Genomic DNA, 18,856 nt, shown 5'->3' with positions numbered 1-18,856 from the left:
TACGTAGGGAGGGATCAGGATTTCCATTGCAAAACATTTTAATGTTTTAAAAAAAAAAAAAAACTGCTCCAAAATAAAATGTGCATTAAAGAATTCTCATTTGTGGTTGAAATATGAAATTTCCATTTTTATGGGAAGAAAAGGGGAGAAGGCTCTCACAATTAACATGATTTTGTCTTTTATTGCCTAAGCCAGGAAGAGGGAAGGATGAATAGAAACAACATGCATAGAAAATTTACGTTTAATTTCTGGTATCTTATGCAACCATAATTTTTGACCAGATTTAGTTTTTTGTGTTAACTTCTGTTCTTAAATAAAACAGAACATATTTTCCTCATTTCGTTGAACTGCATCAATGCAGATCAAAGTGGAGCTAGATTTTCAGCTTTGCCCTCGCAGTGTGCACAGAAAACAAGTGCCCACGTTGTCTGAGCTGCTGGGAGAAAGCTTTGTGCTGCTGCTTTGGGGCCATCTGCTGGAGTTTTAGCTCAGGAGCCTCATTTCTCCCAGGCCTGTGCTGCCCCAGAGTTTGTTTATTCACAGACCCTTCCCCCCCCCCCCCCCCCCCCCCCCATCTGCTTTTAGGAGTGCTCAAGTTCTGACACTTTGTGTCCCCAAACTGTTACTTTGCTCCTTGCTCTGCCTCGTGATAGGGAGCAGTAGCAATTTGTCTGGCAGTGATGCCATTATTAGAGGAACTGGTCTCAAAAACATCTTCCAAATAGGTGATCTTTATTACTTATGAAGGAGCCTGTTTCAGGAAGCTTTCGTTACTAGGAGAATGATATTATTATTTTAACTTCATTATGTGTGGTAAAGATGAATGAGAAACATGCTTCTGTGCCAACTTGAGAAAGGCACAAAATAGATCACCTTTAGAGTTCAGGGATTGTGGTTTCTTATGGGGAAGCTTCTCTCTGTTCAGAATAATTGCTCAAATGCTTGACAGATTATTTTTTGTTAAAGTCTATTGTTGAGGAAGTTCATGACTGCACCACTCAAATAATTTGTTTGCTAATGTACCGTCTTCTGGTTTCTTTGCCTGCAGTGCTAGCTTTTTCCAGGCTCAAATGAAGTCATCTTTGGAGCCAGACTTATACTGAAAATAAAGTATTTTTAATTATAAAATACAATTATCTCATGCATCTGTGTTAATGATGGATAATGTGAATTTGCCTCCTTCTCCACAGTTGAGAATTGAGATGAACAGAATTTGTTAGGGAGTTTCACAATAGAGTAGTTTTCATTTGGCTTTGTTGAGTAGTGGGAAACAGCATACAAATGGAAATCTGCAAATGTGAAGATCATAATATAGTTGTCTTATTTTTTATTTTTTTCAGACCTGTTGTTGTAGTAACTCTTCTGCTTTTAAAAAATTTATTTTATAGTGAATGTACTCTGGACATGAGAACTTGATGTTATTTGATTACTTCTGTCCTTAACAGCTATGGCCAGCAGATGGTCAAAATCTGTCACCATCTACAATATTTAGGTATGAAATATCTAAAAAATAACAATAGCTAGGAGATGTAAAAGCCAGGGGCTTGCAGTGGTAGTCAGGGACTTGCATTCTGTGTTTCTTTGTGTGGCAGTTACGCACAGGCTGTCTGCAGTAGGGATCTGCCCAAGCAATTGCTTGGCGAAGAAAAAAAAAAAAACACAAGTACATAGGTGGAACAGAGCTCTCTTAGTCCTTTTTTTCTTTTAATTAAGCGTATCCTGTAGGCTGGTCAAGAAATTAATTCTGCTTCATCAGATTATGAAACAACAAATGTTAAGTGCTATGTGCATTAAAGATACTTTGTTATTTTCCCGAATCTGCTGCCAAAGACTTTCCAAGTAGAACAATGCTTTTGTTTGTGCTGACGAAGGTGACACTACGTAAAAAAGTCTTCTCCAGTGGCACAGGTGCCGTTTCAATAATGTCCCTAATCAAATGATGTCCTTCAGTTTTGAGCTGCACTGCTGACTGGTGTTATTGGTGTTTTTCAGCTTTCTGAACCTTCTGAAGTGCTTTGCATCTTTAAAAACAGTATTAATTACTGTGGGTTGGGTTTTAACACTGATACATGGGAAGAGTAAACCATCTGTCTCCAGTTGCTGCCACGGGCTTCATGGCCTGCAATTTGGAGCTCTGTGGGACTTAGCCTCCTTTTCAGAGCACAACAAAAAAAAATCTAATAAAATGAAGCCCTGCTTTAATCTGGAGAAGCCTGTTGCTAAAATCATTTTGAAAAAAAGAGGCAAATGTTTCTTTAAAGCTGCTGTTTAAAAAGTGCAGCCAACGATTTCTGTCCTTTATAATTTCTGTGTTGTGACTTGCAAGATGACTGGTATGTCCTAAGTACCATAATCTTCACCTCTTTAGCTACTTTAAAATGATCCATTAGAGTGGAGCAAAGGGTCCGGGATCTTCTACTTGACTGTAGTTTTGTAAACTCAGTAGATATTGGGTGATCAAGAGCAATTGGGATCTATAACTGGAGATGCTTGTCAAAAGGGCTTAGTTCTTTAAGCTGAGAATGTATTCAAAAGAATCAGGGCTGGGCTCCTGGATGATGAACATACATGGAAATCTGATCCTTACACGGAAGAATTGTATGGATTACTTGATGCATGTGGACTGTAATGATTTAATTAGGATGCACTTACAGAAGTACCTTCAAAATATTTGGCTGCTTTCAGTAGTTTTCATTATAACCATAAAAATCTTCATCTGTTAAAAAGCGAAGCAAACAGTGAGGTGTTACAGACAGGTGATTCAATGGTATGGAGTTCATCCCTGCAGCTCTTATCTCTGTTTCCCCACCCCATAGTGAATGGCCATCAGAATCTACAGGATCTAGTTCTAAATAATAAATTCCCACAATTGAAGACTAAACAGAGAAAATTAATAGGTATCAGGAAAGTGACAGGCTGACAGAGTCTTTTATTTAATATTATGACTGACATCCATTCATGCACATGGCAGGATGTGTATTGACTGCAGTGTCATGTAGATGGATGAATTTGACCCTGGAATTTCTTAGGGTTTTGGCTGCTGCTGCAATGTTGTTAATATTTAAAATGTCTAGTAGTTTAGGGCCAAGAATAGTAACTCAAAGCATAATTTTACCATGACATCATATGCTACTCAAATGGATGTTCTTAATATGTTGGCAGATCATATCAATACATTTTACTGACACTTTCTAAACATACACTCAAAATGGCAGCTTAATCTTGAGAGCAGTGCACTTTGACAGAAAATCAGCATTTTACATTTCCTGGTAGTTTAGTCATGAAACCACGACTTCCCGGGGAGAGCTATTCGAGGCCCGCATCTCATAAAGGCTTGTGCCTCTACTTAACCTTATGTATTACAAATTTATGTTTATGACGATTATTCATTGCAGAGGACCTCATATAAAGTTTTTTTTAAAAAAAAAAAAAAAAAAGCCAACACAGGAACTGGAATAATGTGCAACATGGCTCAATGTTGTAATACTGCATTTATAAAACTTAAATGAGAGAGGGTTTTTTTTTTTTAGTCCTTAATTTGAGGAAATTTTGGCTTTCCTCCATGTAACTGAAAAAGTTCTTTGGTGGAAAAAATATACAGTATATAAAATACATATGTATTGAAACAAGTTCTTGAATATATATATTAATCTTGCATGTGTAGTGTCAGACATAACATCATTAACAATTCATTTATTATTCAAGTCAGTGTACTAAATAATTCATTTTTTTCCTTTTTCTGACTTATATCACTCTGTTTTAAAAAATCCATTCCATGCTGTTAGCAAACACTTGCTATATACAGTCTGGAAGTATTAGTAAGACCTGTAGTAGTTTTAGGAGGTGTAGTAAAAGTCACTGTGTCCATGGAACACTGGAACCGTAAGCCATGCAGTGTACTGTCTTCCATGCATTGCACTCTTGCTTCATCATACTGTCTCGTGATGGTACATCAGAAGCATAAGAAATATTGGGGGGGTTTAATATTCTAATCTAAATTTCATAGCTCAGCTCTCACCTGCTGCTTCCTGGGAAGATATGTTTTTCAGATGGAGCCTGCTGAGTGAAGTCCAAACTGAGAAAGCGTTTCATTAAGTGCTCAATGTTCAGTTGAATTCAGATGAATCAATATGGTAAGATACCATCATCAGTCTTAAAATGCTGCTGCTGCTTTGGAACAATTTTTTTTTTTTTTTTGAAGTTCAGGGAGACAGAATAGAGTAGCAAAGTTAAGAGGGAGTTTCAATCCAAGGCTTTTTTTTTTTTTTTTTTTTTTTTTTTTGTCTCTGTTCCTTTGCTTCATGGCTATTTTGGCTGGCCCGAAGAGCTGCCCTACATGAGGGCACTGATTTTTGCACTAGTACAGAGGTTGCAGGACAAGTAGCAAAAGTTGAGAATCTTAAGAAAAAAACAGAAGCTATCCACTGGAATTCTGAATGTGAGAGCTCATTCACAAGTGAAAAATAATGTTAATACAACTAGCAAAATACTTTCCTGGTCCTGGCAGAGATCAGATGGTGTAGTGCTCCTGAATTCCAAGGGCTGGTGCTAGCTTTCCACTCCTAAGGCTGTGGCTCATCTTCAGAGGTACCACAGGGTCACTGTCTCAGAGGTCTGCTTGCTAATGATTTTTGATCAGCTCTTGCTCCTGCTGAAGTTATCTGACTGAGAACTTGAGATTTCGTTACAAAATAGTGTTTCTTTCTGTTGCAGCATCAAAAGACAACTCCCAGAAAAATGTAAATGTCTCCTGGTTTTTGGAGCACAAGCATGATATTTGAGCGGTTGAAGTTGGCCATGATGTTAGGTGTATATGTGCTGATGTATTTTTCTGGTATAATGTTACAAGAAGTATGCTGTTTATTGGTGCTGCTTGGGAAAAACACACTAATATAATGTACAAATGAGCATTTTAAACCAAACTGAGCATTATGGTTGGCATGTCTTTTAAAATTCCATCTACAGAAAAGCTTGTGGAAGATGAAAAATAAAATGCATGTCTGGCAGCTTCAGCAGTAAGGTCATTACTGTGAGCACCACAGGGCTGTGCATCCAGTTAATAGTTTATTTTGGTTGTGTGGAGTCCCTGGTGCTGAATAGGAGCCCCTCCTGTAGGGTTCGGTATGTTAAGCATCTCATGCTTTCATTTCATCTTAACTTCTTTGACAAGGAAGTTCTTTGGTACTTGAGTAGACAAAATGAGAGTCCAATTTTGAAACATGACTTAAGTATCATAGATCTTAAATCCTCTTGTAAAGCTTCAGACCTGATTGTAATTTTCTTGAACAATTTTCTTTTAATATTTTTTTGGGGGGTGGGGGTGGGGAAGGGGAGAGGAAGTTTTCCCTTAATTTTATTCCTGCCTTTTAGTACCCTGCTAGAATTTCAGCCTTTTTTTTTTTTTTTTTTTTTTTTTTCTGATTGATTCTTTGGTAGATATGTCTGAAAAAGGCAGAGAAGCTCTAAGCTGTGTGAATATTCCATTTAATGCCTGAGAATTTGCCTCGTTTTCTTCCGCTGTTACCAATTCATATAGGAAGATAGTATTTTATATCCTTGACTCGCAAAAAAGAGAACACAATATTGACTTCTCTGAAAGCATGTCAGCTACAGCTCTAAATAATTAAAGCAGGGGATCATAATTAAAATGTCAGTGAGAGCACTTATCCCAGCTTCAGATCTTTCTCATGGTATTCATCTTACTTGCCAGCACTGATGAAAGCCTCTTTCAGATGTGATTGTTTCAGGAAGAAGGGGCACAGAAAGGCGTTTGTGAGGCTAGGAGGAGGCAGGCTGCAGTCACTCAGGTCTGATGCCGCTTCAGTGATGCTCGGAATTAATTGAAATAAATTTCTATCCAGGTCAGCAGCTCCAGGTGTTCCTTCCACATTTGTGTATTTGTCTGCAGTTTTTTGAGGGTCACTGTCTCTTTCTGTTCACAACTAAAGATATGGATGCTGTCAGGAATGTCAATGTCACCTTCCTATCGTGGACGATTTTCACTGTGCTAGCGTAGCACTCTGGATGTTTCTTTATTTCTATTCTGGATGTTTCTTTATTTCTAGAGGCACAAGTCCTGATTTATATTGCAATAAAATTAACGTACAAGTTTTTGTTCGCTGATAAATCAGTTGTACAACACTGTGGGATGCTGTCTGTTCCTTAAATAAGGGGATATTTTCCTCTCGTCTGTGTTGTTTTACTGCTCTGGGTTAGGGCACCTTTCCTGGCTAGGAGCTGGTTACTAAATGAACAATTCTGAGATGAGAAGGTGACCAGGGCTGTTGTTTTTTGTTTTTTTTTTTCTGCAGTATTGTACCCTACCTTTTCCTTTCCTAAAGAGGCGTACTCTTATACGATAACATAAAAACATAAAATAATTAAAATACGTAAAATATTTAAAGGTGGAAAATGTGTAGCCATACTTGCCCCACTGTGTCTTCCCAGTGACTTGCAGCTCCTTACGTAACTCTTCTTTAGCTATCTTTTGTTTTCTGATATCTTGTGTGTTTCAGTATCCCCTCGTTAGCATAAAAATAAGATGCATTTATTTTAAGAGGCATACTACAGTGTCCTTTGACCTTTGATTGGGGAGAGGATGTAATTTATAGCAGTACAGCTGTTGTGAAAGTAATTAGAAAAAGAAGGGCAATACATATAGCTCTTGAAAATGTTCCCTCATGTGAAGCTATTAAAATAACATCAGGACAGCCCAAACATCAGAAGCCAGTTGGAGTAAATGCTGTTGCTTGTTTAAAGAAATGTTGTGTATTTAAGGAAAGTAAGCTCAAGGGTGGTGGTGTTTTGTGGTTGTTTTTTTTTTTTTTTTTTTTTTTTTTAATGTTCAGTGAGGTTTTATTTCGGGAAAATGTATTTAATTTAGGGTTGATAACAGCAGAGCAAGAGCTTAGGCTTGACAGTTTTTCAGAAGCTGGGTTTTGCACAACCTTAGAGAGGTTTTTAGTGTTCTTCTATCAATATTTGGATACTAAATTACTTTAAAATTGCTGGCCTGATTCTGCTGTTGCAAGAAAAGTGGAAGTGATCCAGTGGGCCCTCAGACTGACTGTGTAAAGCTCCACCTAGCAAACAAGCTTTACTGGCATCGTGGCACTCTGCTTTTAGAGCATACCTCTCCTATCTCCTCTTCTTTCTTACTGAAATGAAAACTTATCCTGAATGGGATGATAAAAAGGAAAGTTCTCTATTGCAGTAAGGACAAACTGTTTGCTTTCAGCTGCGGTGTGCAACTTATCTGTTGTCCTAAGTCCCTGCTTGTAACTCCTGTGTGTCAGGAGGTGCCTAGGTCTTCTTATTGTGCAAAACCCACCTTGGCCGCAGCCCTTTGCAAGCATCTGGGTGGTTGCTTCTCGGGCGAAAGCTTCCTCTGCCTGCCCTCCCTCTGGAAACAGTCAGGCCCGTGGTGTGCTGTGTGCGCTTTTGCCCAAAAAAGTTTTTCAGCCGTCTCTCCTGGCACCATGCTTCTGGGTGACTTTGAGAGTTCCTTGGGACCGTGAGCCAGGCAAACCTGCTGCTCCTGCCTTGCTTGCTGCTCTAGCCACGCATGTGGTGTGGCCCTTTGAGGTGACGGGTGCTACCTATTCTCCTGCTGGGGCTGCCACCAAAATGACTTGGCTTGCTAAATAGCTGCAAAGCCATGGTTCAGCTCTGCTTTGGCTTGAATGCTGGCTTAAAGGCCAGTACGGGCTGAAATTGGTGTTGGTGTTCATTTCGCAACAGGCAGCGTTAGGGCTGTGGGTACTGGGTGTGCAGCAGGGATGTCTTCTGGTGGTGGGTCCTGCTTTCAACAGTGGGCTGCTGCAGGACGTGGGTAGACCTGCATGTGTCAGAGGATGACAGTGTGCAGGGCTGTATGAGTTCCCTAAAGCTGTGTTAGTGGCCAAAAGAGTAAGGGACAGCTTATTGTCCTTGGAATAGCTCTGAAAATGAATTCTTTTCTCTGCTTTGAGCTGTTTTATCAAACGATGAGAATAGCAGAAAATAGTTCACTGTTTTACATAATTCTCACTGTATACTTTTAGCCTTCATGTAAGATCACTAATGACCCATTTTGTCTTGCTGAGCCCTGGGGTGCTTGTACACACAACTGCAAAAATGCTTTAGGTTTGTAGTATTGAGTGATATCCTTTCCTAGTTGTGTATCTGCACTTGCTCCTCCAGTGACTCATGGTGCTTTGTTGGTGTTTCCTGCTAATGATCAGGCACATCAGACGCTTGTTATGTACTTTCTGAGGAGCACTGCAGAACTTTTTGCAGTCTGGTGGTTCACATCTCGAGTTATGCACTTGTTTTGAACGTAGCATGTATTTTTTTTTTCCCCAGCTTCTTACATAGCACCTATCATCTTTTTCCTGTTCAGCCTTGCCTATTCTCAGAGGAACCAATACCTTGTTGCAGGATGCAATAACATTGCTTTTTGTGGGCAGTTAACCTTTCCTCTTGAAGCACCTTGACATCTGGTTTGCATTTCTACTGCAATCATACTCTTTGCCAAGGCCCTTCCTGCAATAATTCTGGTGTTGTGTCCTAAATGACTTTTGATTCATTGTGTCCTTTGTATTTTGGTATGCTGCCCATAACTTAAATTATTTTTACAGACTCTAATCTCCCAGAAGAGCTGAGTAAGTGTGATAGAAACCTTGCTTATTAGCTGTGTAGCTAACCTGTTTTTGTTAGTATCAGTCTACCCTGTATTGTATATTATTTACCTTGTACAACAAAAGTGCTTTCTCACACAGGAGCTAGAAGATAGTACTTCTTCAGCAAGGAGTCAAGGAGATGGTTAAAAATTATGCCATTGTTTCCTTCAGGAAGCACCAACTTTACTTTGCCTTGCAGTTGGAACAGATACATATTAACAGGAAACTCCATCTGATAGCCCTAAGCTAACGCAAACAGAGCATTCACACTTTGTTTGTCTGCTTGAGGTTTTTTGATGGTAAGTGACAGCTGAGAACAGTGATCTGTCTGCTAGCCTGACCTGTGTAGGACATCCGAGAGAGGAAGCGCATGTCGTACAGGCAGCTGTTGTGTCCAGTTTCTGGAGCAAATCGCGCTTCTCTGCATGAATACAAGTGTGCTTCCCCATTGCTGGGCATCCTCATGTTGCAGAGAAGCTGGAAGATGGGCAGGGGCTGTACCCCTCCTACCTTCCCCTGCCTCAAAAACAAAGCAAAAAAGGATAAGACAAATCCATCAGGCAAAAATCATACAAGGAGCCTGGAGGACCAAGAGGTTAAGCCTGCAGCCAGCTTTGTTGTTTTTTTATTTTTATTTTATTTTTATTTTTATTTTTTTTCCAGTTCATTTATTACCTGGACTAAAGTCCTCGTTTTCATTCTTGTTGGCTTTTCCATCTCCAGCCACTGTTTGTGAAGGTTGCTGGTCTCTTCTAACTTCTTTCTATGGTAATTTCTTTCGTATTTTGCCCTGTTTCATGGATCTAGACTCAGAATTCATGTTTTCAGAAGTGAAACAATTCTCTCATAAGCTAGTCATTTGAACTAGTTAGGTAGCACAGCTAATGCAGGAGGAGTTCAGCAGTTTTCTTTCAAGGATTAGAGAGTTCACAGCCATGCTCAGAGAAAACAATATATATTACTAACAATTACAAAGTCAGCTAAAACTATGAGCAAGGATAAAGTATGGGGCTCCTTCATTTTATTAAGCTACCATTGCCTGACTACCCTTTTCTTGAAAACAAGCATAAACCATAGCCTCTTTTTAGTGATGGAGAGCCTCTGATGTCCACTGCTTGCATAACTGAATGCTCGTTTAGCCTTCTATTAGTAGACTGCACCGTGCTCTTACGGTTTCAAGTCCTCACAGAATTAGTGTCTTCCCAGGGCTCACTTCAGACTTGCTGAAGAGTTCAGCAAACAATCTGTGCATACAGGGTCTTTGTGCACCTTAATGAATTTCCTTAAGGTTGAAAGTACTCTGCACAGTGAAATCCAGATTCTTTTTTTTTTTTTTAAAGCAACTTTGTCTGAGTATCTCATGTTTAAAAGCACCAGTTGGTATTTGTACTTGACGCTGTACCTTGATGCTGATAATAAAATAAAATGCCATCCTGTATTTGCTTCCTGCCAGTGCAGTTTAAGATCTGGAGTCCTGTCCTCTCCTACTGTCACCTGTCCTGCGTTTGACAAGTTCTGCCTAGTCCCCATCTAACTCCTACCTTTTATTAGAATTTTTATCCTTGGTTTTTGTCCTTAATCCCAAAACGTCTTGAGTGAAAGAGCAAGAAAGACCTGGTATCTAGCTGTGAAGAGAAATGACTTGATGAAGATTTGTATTAATGTTTGCCTATTTGTAACATGGAGCCATCGATGCAGTGTACTGCATGAGGTGGTAGTTGGGGATTTCAATTGACTTATAGTAATAGAAACCCTAGCAGGACTGATTTTTCCTGATGAAAATAAAATAAGGAAAGGTTTCTCTGGCCTAGAATGGGATGGGAATGCAGAACAATGAATGATTCTCTGTTTTCAGTGTAAAAGCCGGTGACTGAGAGGCAGATATTGGGATGCAGGAGACTGGTGCTACTCTGGGCACTTCTCCAAGGAATATTCAGTTCATTGCACTAAATGGAATAGCTCCAGTAAGAGACTTGAGAGGTCCGCTGCAGCACTGCAAGGTTTCAGGGCACTTTCCAGGAATGAAGGGGAAGAACAGAACAATAATCTGAACCCGAGGGGAATCAGCAGTGTGATGTACAGAATGCCAGGTTGTTCTGTGTGCTGATGTCTTTGTTCGTCACTGATGTCTTATCTTTGTCCTCTTATGGAGTAGGAGGTATCTTAGGAAATCTCACGTTTCCGTCACAATGTGAAACATTTCTAGCACAGATCTCAAGGGAAAGGAAAATAAAATTTCTTTTCAAGGCGTAATTTTCTAGTTTTCCTCTGTATGTAGTTTTTCTGCAACTGTGTGCCTTATCTGAAGTCCTCATTGCAATAGCACTTTTCACTGCCCAGAAAGCTGCACAAAATTGTCCTTTTATGATACCATTGACCTTTGTGTTCACAATCTGAAGAATAATTGCGTGTCTGTGCCATAGAGATGAAAATGAACTATGATAGAGCATCATTATTTTGACGAACTAACATGTACTTGTTATGCAGCAGTGTTATAGTTTCCAAGTTATGATGATCAAGATAAGAACCTGCCAATATTAATCTGCGCACTTGTGGTGTTCATTCTCGGTGTTGTTGTTCTGGTTCTTCTAAAGCTGTATGCTTACCAGAGGTTACATTTTGGTTGCACTGCTTTGTTTACCAGTAAAACCTATCACAGCTAAAAGCTAAACGGCAAGGAGACAGGAGCTTGTGAAGAAGGTTTAGGTAGAATGCTACCAGAAACATAGAAGGATCCCACAGAGGTGGCTTATTGCTTACAGAATGTTTCTTTTTAGTTTCAGTCGTTTTCTCTGGTAGACAGGATGCACTAAAACTAGCCATTGACTTCCTGGGGAAAAAGAAGAAAAAAAAAAAAAAAAGAGCACAGATACTTCATTTATAATCTCAAATAATACTCCTTTTATCCAAGGGCACTGATAGCTCGGTACCTTCAAGACTTAATAGCTGTAATTCATGAAAGTAGTGTGACAGTAGGAGCAGACTAAAGACAGCTTCTGTGCCGTTGAACATGGGGAAACTGGCTGCCTTCCTGGGGGCTTAGAAATCAAGTTGAATTTCTAACATTTTAAATTTTCAATCTCATTCCTCATCTATTAAGTGTTCTTGAGGTTTCAGCTTAATTTAGGCCCCAATACCAAGCTTTTCTCTGGTCATGGAAAGACCCCAACTGAGAGCATGTACAAAACACTGCAAGCAGCAATAAAATTTGCCCACGTTTTAATACTTGTTTTTATTATGATATTTTCAGGTCTGTGAGACTATTAATCTGGTGAGGAGGTGCTTCCAGTTTGTCTTGTGGACCTTGTTTTAAAAACAGTTCCAGGTCATATCGCCAGGCATATTTTATAAAGCTTTATCAGTTCTCCTACCTGTGACATTTGCTAAATGAGTGTTATCTATCAGTAGGTGGCTAATTGTTCCATTGATCATTCCATGTGTTGTATCAAGCCAAAAAAAAGACATGGCAATGTTCTAAAACCAAAGATAAATCCAGGAAAGACGAAGCACCTCGGGGCAGGAGGCTGCACAGTACTGACATCTACCTGTGTCATGTTTCTGCAGCTTTTGCTGAGACTGGTGACACAGGCTACAGTCTGGACCTGTTCTTGAAGTTGAAATATATCCTGGAATGGTCAGAAAGAAGTAAATCCACTGCTAGCTCTTAGTATGTTCTGTCTGTATTTGCTATATCTTATTAAATGTGGTACATATACTACTGGCTTGTTGTTCACTCATCAGCTCTGTGATTCTTTCACAGAAATGCTCTGGCTCCTCAACCCTGTTTGAAAGAACAAGCTCTCTAAGTGATCTGGCTGGCTACTGCCAAATTTTGGTGTTATACTAATCCACATACATGTAAATCTACATACGTACTCTGTCATGTGAGTCTGTATACAGCCGTGTCTGTGCTTTTTCTGCTTAATGATTAGCACAGGATAGAAGCACGTCCCAGGTCTGGGTGCAAGCTTGTATGTACGTGAGCTCAGGTGTTACTGGAGTGCTGCATGCAGACAGCTCACACGTGCTGGGAAAGCCACGCTTCTACGGCTCCACCAGGTTTGCAGAGCTGGTGAAAGCCGAGCTGAAAAGACAGTCATGGAAACTGCTATGCTGAAATAATTTGTCCTGTATAGCAGCGCTGGCTCTTTGGCAAAAAGCGGCTTGCTTTCTTGTAGTTTGATGAAAATGGAGTTTGTGAAAGAAAACATGTGTTGCTTTGTGTCAGCATCCACGCTGTATTAACAGTGGTTTCGTTGACATATCCAGAAGTATGCAATTGATCAGACCCTTGCAAAATGCTTGGGGTTAGCAGAAACACAGCACTGTTAAGTAGGAGTTAACCACAAAGCTGACTACTTCTGAGTGGTGTTGCTGGTGCAGTGGCTGCGATCTCCCTGGCTGCAGGCAGATGGTGCTCTATAACCTGGGACCGGCTGTGTGTAAAGCTTCACGCTATCGTCTCATCTGCAACACCCGCTTGGCCCCACGATCTGAGCGTTAGATCAGAGCTGGTGGAAACCTGAACCCTTCATTGCTTTGCTTCCTTTCCTGGAGATGAGCACATTTGTGCACAGAGGGTAAATGAGCGATGGGTTTCAGGAGATAAGATATGTGTCTTCTGAGTCTAGGCGTATCTTTAAGACCCTGTCAGCTCTGCACGAAGTGTGTGAGTGCAGGCTGGGGTTGCGTTGCGTCTTTGGGATGGTTGCGGCCTTCAGACATGCAGCTGTTTTTTAAGCTGGGCATTTTGCTGTGACTTGTTTCACATAGTGTATAAGTTGCTCCCTGAAATTGTCCAGCATATTACAGTGAAAATAGACTTGATGCACATTAGGCTTCGCTTATCCAAAACAAAGCTCTTGTGACTTACCTCTCTGAAATTACATGGTTGATTAGGTTAGGGCTGATACATCAGTCTGCTGTTAAGTGCTTCTTGGTTGGTTTTAGTTGCCTGTTAGTTTGTCCACTCAACCTGTTAGCATCAAACAGCATACATGGCTGGCATCTCTCTCCAAGTGAGTACAGCTTTAGGAAAACATAGCACTAGTGACCACAGTAAAGCGCTATAGAGAGTGATAAAGAGCTGAAATTAAAACATTTGCTTTGAAAATATACATGAATTTGGAGCTTTGATATTTTTCTTCTATTATCATGATTCTTTGACTTTTTTTTCCCCCTTGTGGAAATTCACATATATTTGAATATTTGGGAATGGGAAAAAAAAAAAGGCACACTTCTTACACGAGTAAGAGAAACTTCCTGAGGCCTGGCAGTTACATTTCCCCAGGGTGATTTTGACATAGAGCATATTTAGGTCTGAGGCAGAGCAGAGGCTGTGCCTGCAGCTGTTGTTTGAGCCTGCTCACTGAGGAGAGGGAAGGTAGCTGTTTAAAATAAATGAAAAGGTGGCAAAGTTTTCCCCTTTTCCTAGTGCCTCGCTCCCTTTTTGTAGTTCAGAAGTGGAAGAGGAAGCCACCAGCACTGGAACTAAAAAAGCATGAGAGATGACGTGGAATGGTGCAGGGGTGATGGATGGCAGGTGGCTGCTGCAGCAGGGCAGGGCTGTGGGGAGGGAGGTGGAAAGCACAGAGCTGTGTGCTAAATCCTAGCAGGTATGCACAGGAGGTTCGGAGGGATATTGTGCAAAGAACCTCTACTCTCATATTTCTTAAAACTTTACCAGCTTTGTGATTCTCTTGTTTAATCTGCATGGGTATGTATGCATGCATTCATAAGAAGTATTGTGTGCCCAAAAGGATAATGTGCTTTTTTATTGTCACGATGAGAACCTGCAGCTGTGTCAATTGGGGCAGAGGACTGTTAGTGAAATCTGAGCTGTTCCTTTTCTCATTTGTTTGTTTTAATGGCAGTTGCTTTGTTTTCTTGTGTCTTAAATTCTAGCCCCAAAGTTTGTCAAATCATCGCTTACACTGCAGCCTACCTCTTCCTCTTCATAGGTGTTTCCTTCAGATCTTGCTGAAGGATGTAGAGGAGGTCTAAAAATTCAGGCCTAAATTCTTGTATCTAAATCTCATGAACAGAAGAAAGTTGCATCAGTATTGCTGTGTCCTTTCTATACCAAATCCAAAATAAGGTAATCACAGAATTATCTAGGTTGGAAGAGACCTCCAAGATCAGAGTCCAACCTCTGACCTAACACTAACAAGTCCTCCACTGAACCATATCCCTAAGCTCTACATCTAAACGTCTTTTGAAGACCTCCAGGGAAGGTGACTGAACCACTTCCCTGGGCAGCCCGTTCCAATGCATGATGAGAATGGGATATCCATTGTGACCCCTTCAGGGTCCACTGACCAGCTGGAAAGGGTCTTCATATTAAAAGTTCACAATAAGAGCAGCCCATTCACTTAAGTACTGCTGAATATTTCATTCCTTGGAATTATACAGGAATAGTAACAAACTTGTCAGAAGTGGTGTGTGGTTTTCCCTTTGCATGTATGTTAAGTGTAACACCTATCCCGAATAGGGAGCTAATCCATGGGGTTTGTAGAGATTAAGGTGTTAACAATTTTTTTACAGGGTTTTGAACCTGTAGAGTGCTGTCTGGATGATGATTCCATCATTGTACTCTTCCAGCCATGGAACAGAGTCTACGAGGAATGGGCCAGACTGGTTTGCTAGTTCTCTTTGGGGGTGGTAGTAGATGTGTTGCCATCTTCCCTAATGCCAAAGAAGCGATATCTGACCTCAAATATTTGGCGTGAAGGTCTCTTGTGCTGTCATCCTGGAAAGCGCACAGTAATACATTTCAGGAGTTTTTCTGGAGAAAAGAGGAAAAAAAGAAAAAAATAAAAAAAAAATAAAAAAAAAAAAAAAAAAAGGAGAGGAAAGAAAGAAAAAAGACTGAAACAGATCCATGTGAATGAAACCCCTTAAAATACATAGCATGCTGACTTGGTGAAGTTCTGTTGTCAGCCTTCGCTTCCCTTAGTAGCAACAAGGGAAAAAAAAAAAAAGGCAAACAATTCCTCCTTCGGTTTACCTTGTTAATTAAGCACACAAGCTTTCACTTTTAGTCCTTGCTAGATTCTCTGTAGTTGCAGTGAAGTACGAAGATAAAGTCTTGGCTTTGGTGCCCTCTTGTGGTACAATGCATTGGCCTAGTTACACGTTTAACATGCACACTAATATTAATGAATATGCTAAATATTAATTGTTACTGCTCCAAGCAACAGCGTATGTCACTTAGCTCGAAGTGACTGAGTACTTCTGGGAATGTCAGATTCTGTCCAGAGACCCTCAGCTACCTCTGCCTTAACTGAACCCACTCATATCCATGTTCATATCACATGTTCCAGTGACTGAGGAAGTCTTATAGGTGGAACAGCTGGACACTTGGGCAAAAAGTGGTATGTTTCAAACATTTGGCTCATCCTTGTGCTCTCCTGCCTCATGGGTACACCTCGTTTCTATTAAGAGGAGTAAAAGTTAGAGATACAAGCTCAAGCAAGAAGGCTTTTGAGATAAATCAGAGACAGCTACATATTTATACTTTGCCTATGAAAAGGTAAATTCTCTTATGTGTATTTATATATGTGGTATTTTTATCCTATTAACTTCAGCTTATTATCACCACTTACTGGTTTGAGTTTTGTACCCAATTACTTACAAGCTGCTGCTTCACAATTTCATAATGCGTTCACAATATCCTTTGTATATGCCTACACTGCACTTGTGTGTGCTGCATTTTGATGCAGGCATTGGAGAATCTATTTTATGTCAGTCACATTATAATATCACATTTTTGCTTTCTTGAGTGCTTAGCCTTTCAAAAGGTTCACCCAATTAAATTCTTGTTTCTGTGAAAGAAGGTTAAGGCTCCACATGACTTCAGCTGGGCCATGACAATTTTCAGTTACTAATGTCCTGTTTTGGTATATACCTCATGTATTCAGATTTATTCATTGTCATTTCTCTTTTGGGAGTCGGTTGGCTGAGATAAAACCTAGCTGATAATCATTTCGGAGGTCTGTAAGGGGCAGATAATTTAGTTACTGGTTTTTTTTTTTTGCAGCATGCTTCTGTCAAATGCAAAGGATTGGTGCAGAGGGAGTTGCTTGGGCAGGGGAATGAACTTTCCTATTCCCTTTCTCTTTCTGTGATGGTTGTTTTGAAATTTTATTTTAAAATTTGAATCAACCCCAAGTTATGTTTCAAATGCTGAATATCAGACTTTGTTTACCTGGGGCTTTTAGGGAAATGGTTGTTGTACAAGGTAGTGTGGGCAGAGCATATTAAGCTCTGGCTTAGCTGGGATTTGTTTTTGCAGTTTGATAGAATTTGCAACAGCAAAAGGCAAATATTTGAAACAATTGGTGGGCAGGTGTGTGATTCAGCCATAGAAGCTGTTAAAACAGTTACAGACAAGGAATGCTGTTATCTGGGGTTGGACAAGTCTCAGAGGTAGGTAAATAAGTCTGTTGTACAGTTTTAATTTGATAATTTTCAACCCAAAAACTGTCTGAAGAGAGAGAGGTTATGTAAGAGAAGCAGGAGCACCCAGTTTACTAGCTGTGTTTAAGATAATGTAATATCCATGTTACTTCTGTGTGTACAGATAATTAGTGATAGAATAAATATTTGTCCTCCTAGATTTTTATTAGACTCATTACACATTTATTGTTATTTATATTTATATAAATATAAATTTCTTTTTTACAGTTTCCTTATTGTGCTGATATGCCTTATCTTCAGTGTGCTTTCGACAATTGAACAGTATGCAGCTCTTGCTACGGGGACATTATTTTGGATGGTATGTATTAACGTGACTGATGCATGTTTGTTCTTGCAGTATTTCTTCAGGAGATCAGAATTTACACATTAAAAGCAATGTTTTTTATGGTTTACTTGCCATAAAGTTTTGTTTTTTCCCCCAATGAGTCCCAAAAACACCAAAAGTCATAATAGTACAAAACCCCACTTTTACCATATATATGGTCTATACTGAGGTTGTCTGTATTGTGTCCAGCGTGCAAGGTTTTTCTAATTAAGCTTGAATCTCTTGTACTGATCAGGGTAATCCATCATTCAGCCATGCCAAAGACTAGGTACCTGAACATAGGGAGAGAAAAATAATAATTGCAATTCCTTTCTTTTAGCAAAACTCTGATCCAGCTTTCTTTCACAAATGCGTAACTGGTATGTTTTTATTGACTTTGTAGTTAAGACAACATGTTCTACCTGTCCAATACCCTTTTTCTTCGGTAGAGAAAACTTAGTTACCTTTTCTTTGTTTCATCAGTGCTGCAGCAGGTACATATCAAGAAATGTTCCAAGAGTATTTCTGTGCTGCCAATTTAGTCTTCATTTGAGAACCTTAGTTATGAAATCTGTCAGACATGATTTTAAGCACAAAAAACTGTTTAATTTGTTGTACCTCAGCGGTAAGTGAGGTCCCCCTGATAAATCCTTGATTTCTTTGTATTTCTTCAACCAGTACCTTATTTGTTCTGTGACGTGCCATTTTCTTTTTGTACTTTTTAAAGGGCTTTTTTTAACCCTAAGTAGTAGTTGTGGATACTTTTGCTAATTTCTCTGATTAATTTCACCTGTGATGAAATCTCAATGAGACACTCATCTTTGTAATGTATCATAATATTTTAGTTGAAACATTGTGTTGTTTGAGTGAAATAACTTCTAGTGGCAACATGGCCTTTTCACATGATTTCATGAGCAAAATCACAGCACTCATTTTGTGTGTTCATAGCAGGTACTGTGTGTGTGTATATATATATATATACACATGTATATTTACTTTCTAAGGAGTATGAATCAATGTTCCTGTTCTATATCACTTAAAAACTACAGTGAATTTTTAAGATGAAATCCTACTGTTATAGTTTCTTGGAAATTCAGCTGTTGTATGTTTATTTAGTGTTGGCACATATAGATATTCTTTTCCTAAACTGTGGTGATTTTCAAGAAACTTAAGATGATTGCCAGTGATCCACTGATTCAAAGCAGTAGATGGGCCAACATGCTCTCTGCTCTATCCTGTCTTGGTGGGACTTTCAAAGAAGTTGTGGCACCTTGCAAAACAAAATAAAAATGTCAGAATCTGGTTTCTATTAGCTTCTACCTAGTAAAATTTCCTATACCGTTCTTATTTCAAGGTTTTTGTGCTTCAGAGACATAGTCACACAAGATACTATAATTATATGAAAACAAGGGCT

General features: G+C 39.5%; 1 protein-coding gene across 1 annotated transcript in view; it reads left to right on the top strand.

The window, feature by feature from the left end:
• Nucleotides 1-18,856, top strand: part of KCNQ1 (potassium voltage-gated channel subfamily Q member 1) — a 342,691-nt gene that overhangs the window by 28,273 nt on the left and 295,562 nt on the right. The window contains exon 3 of the mRNA XM_032187958.1: nt 17,346-17,436. Within this exon, the coding sequence (XP_032043849.1) occupies nt 17,346-17,436 (91 nt within the window). The remainder of the gene's footprint in view (nt 1-17,345; nt 17,437-18,856) is intronic.

The sequence above is a fragment of the Aythya fuligula genome, chromosome 5, assembly GCF_009819795.1.
Source record: "Aythya fuligula isolate bAytFul2 chromosome 5, bAytFul2.pri, whole genome shotgun sequence".
Taxonomy (NCBI): Eukaryota; Metazoa; Chordata; class Aves; order Anseriformes; family Anatidae; genus Aythya; species Aythya fuligula.
Note: the sequence above shows the minus strand (reverse complement) of the source record. Positions and strands in the feature narration are given on the sequence as shown.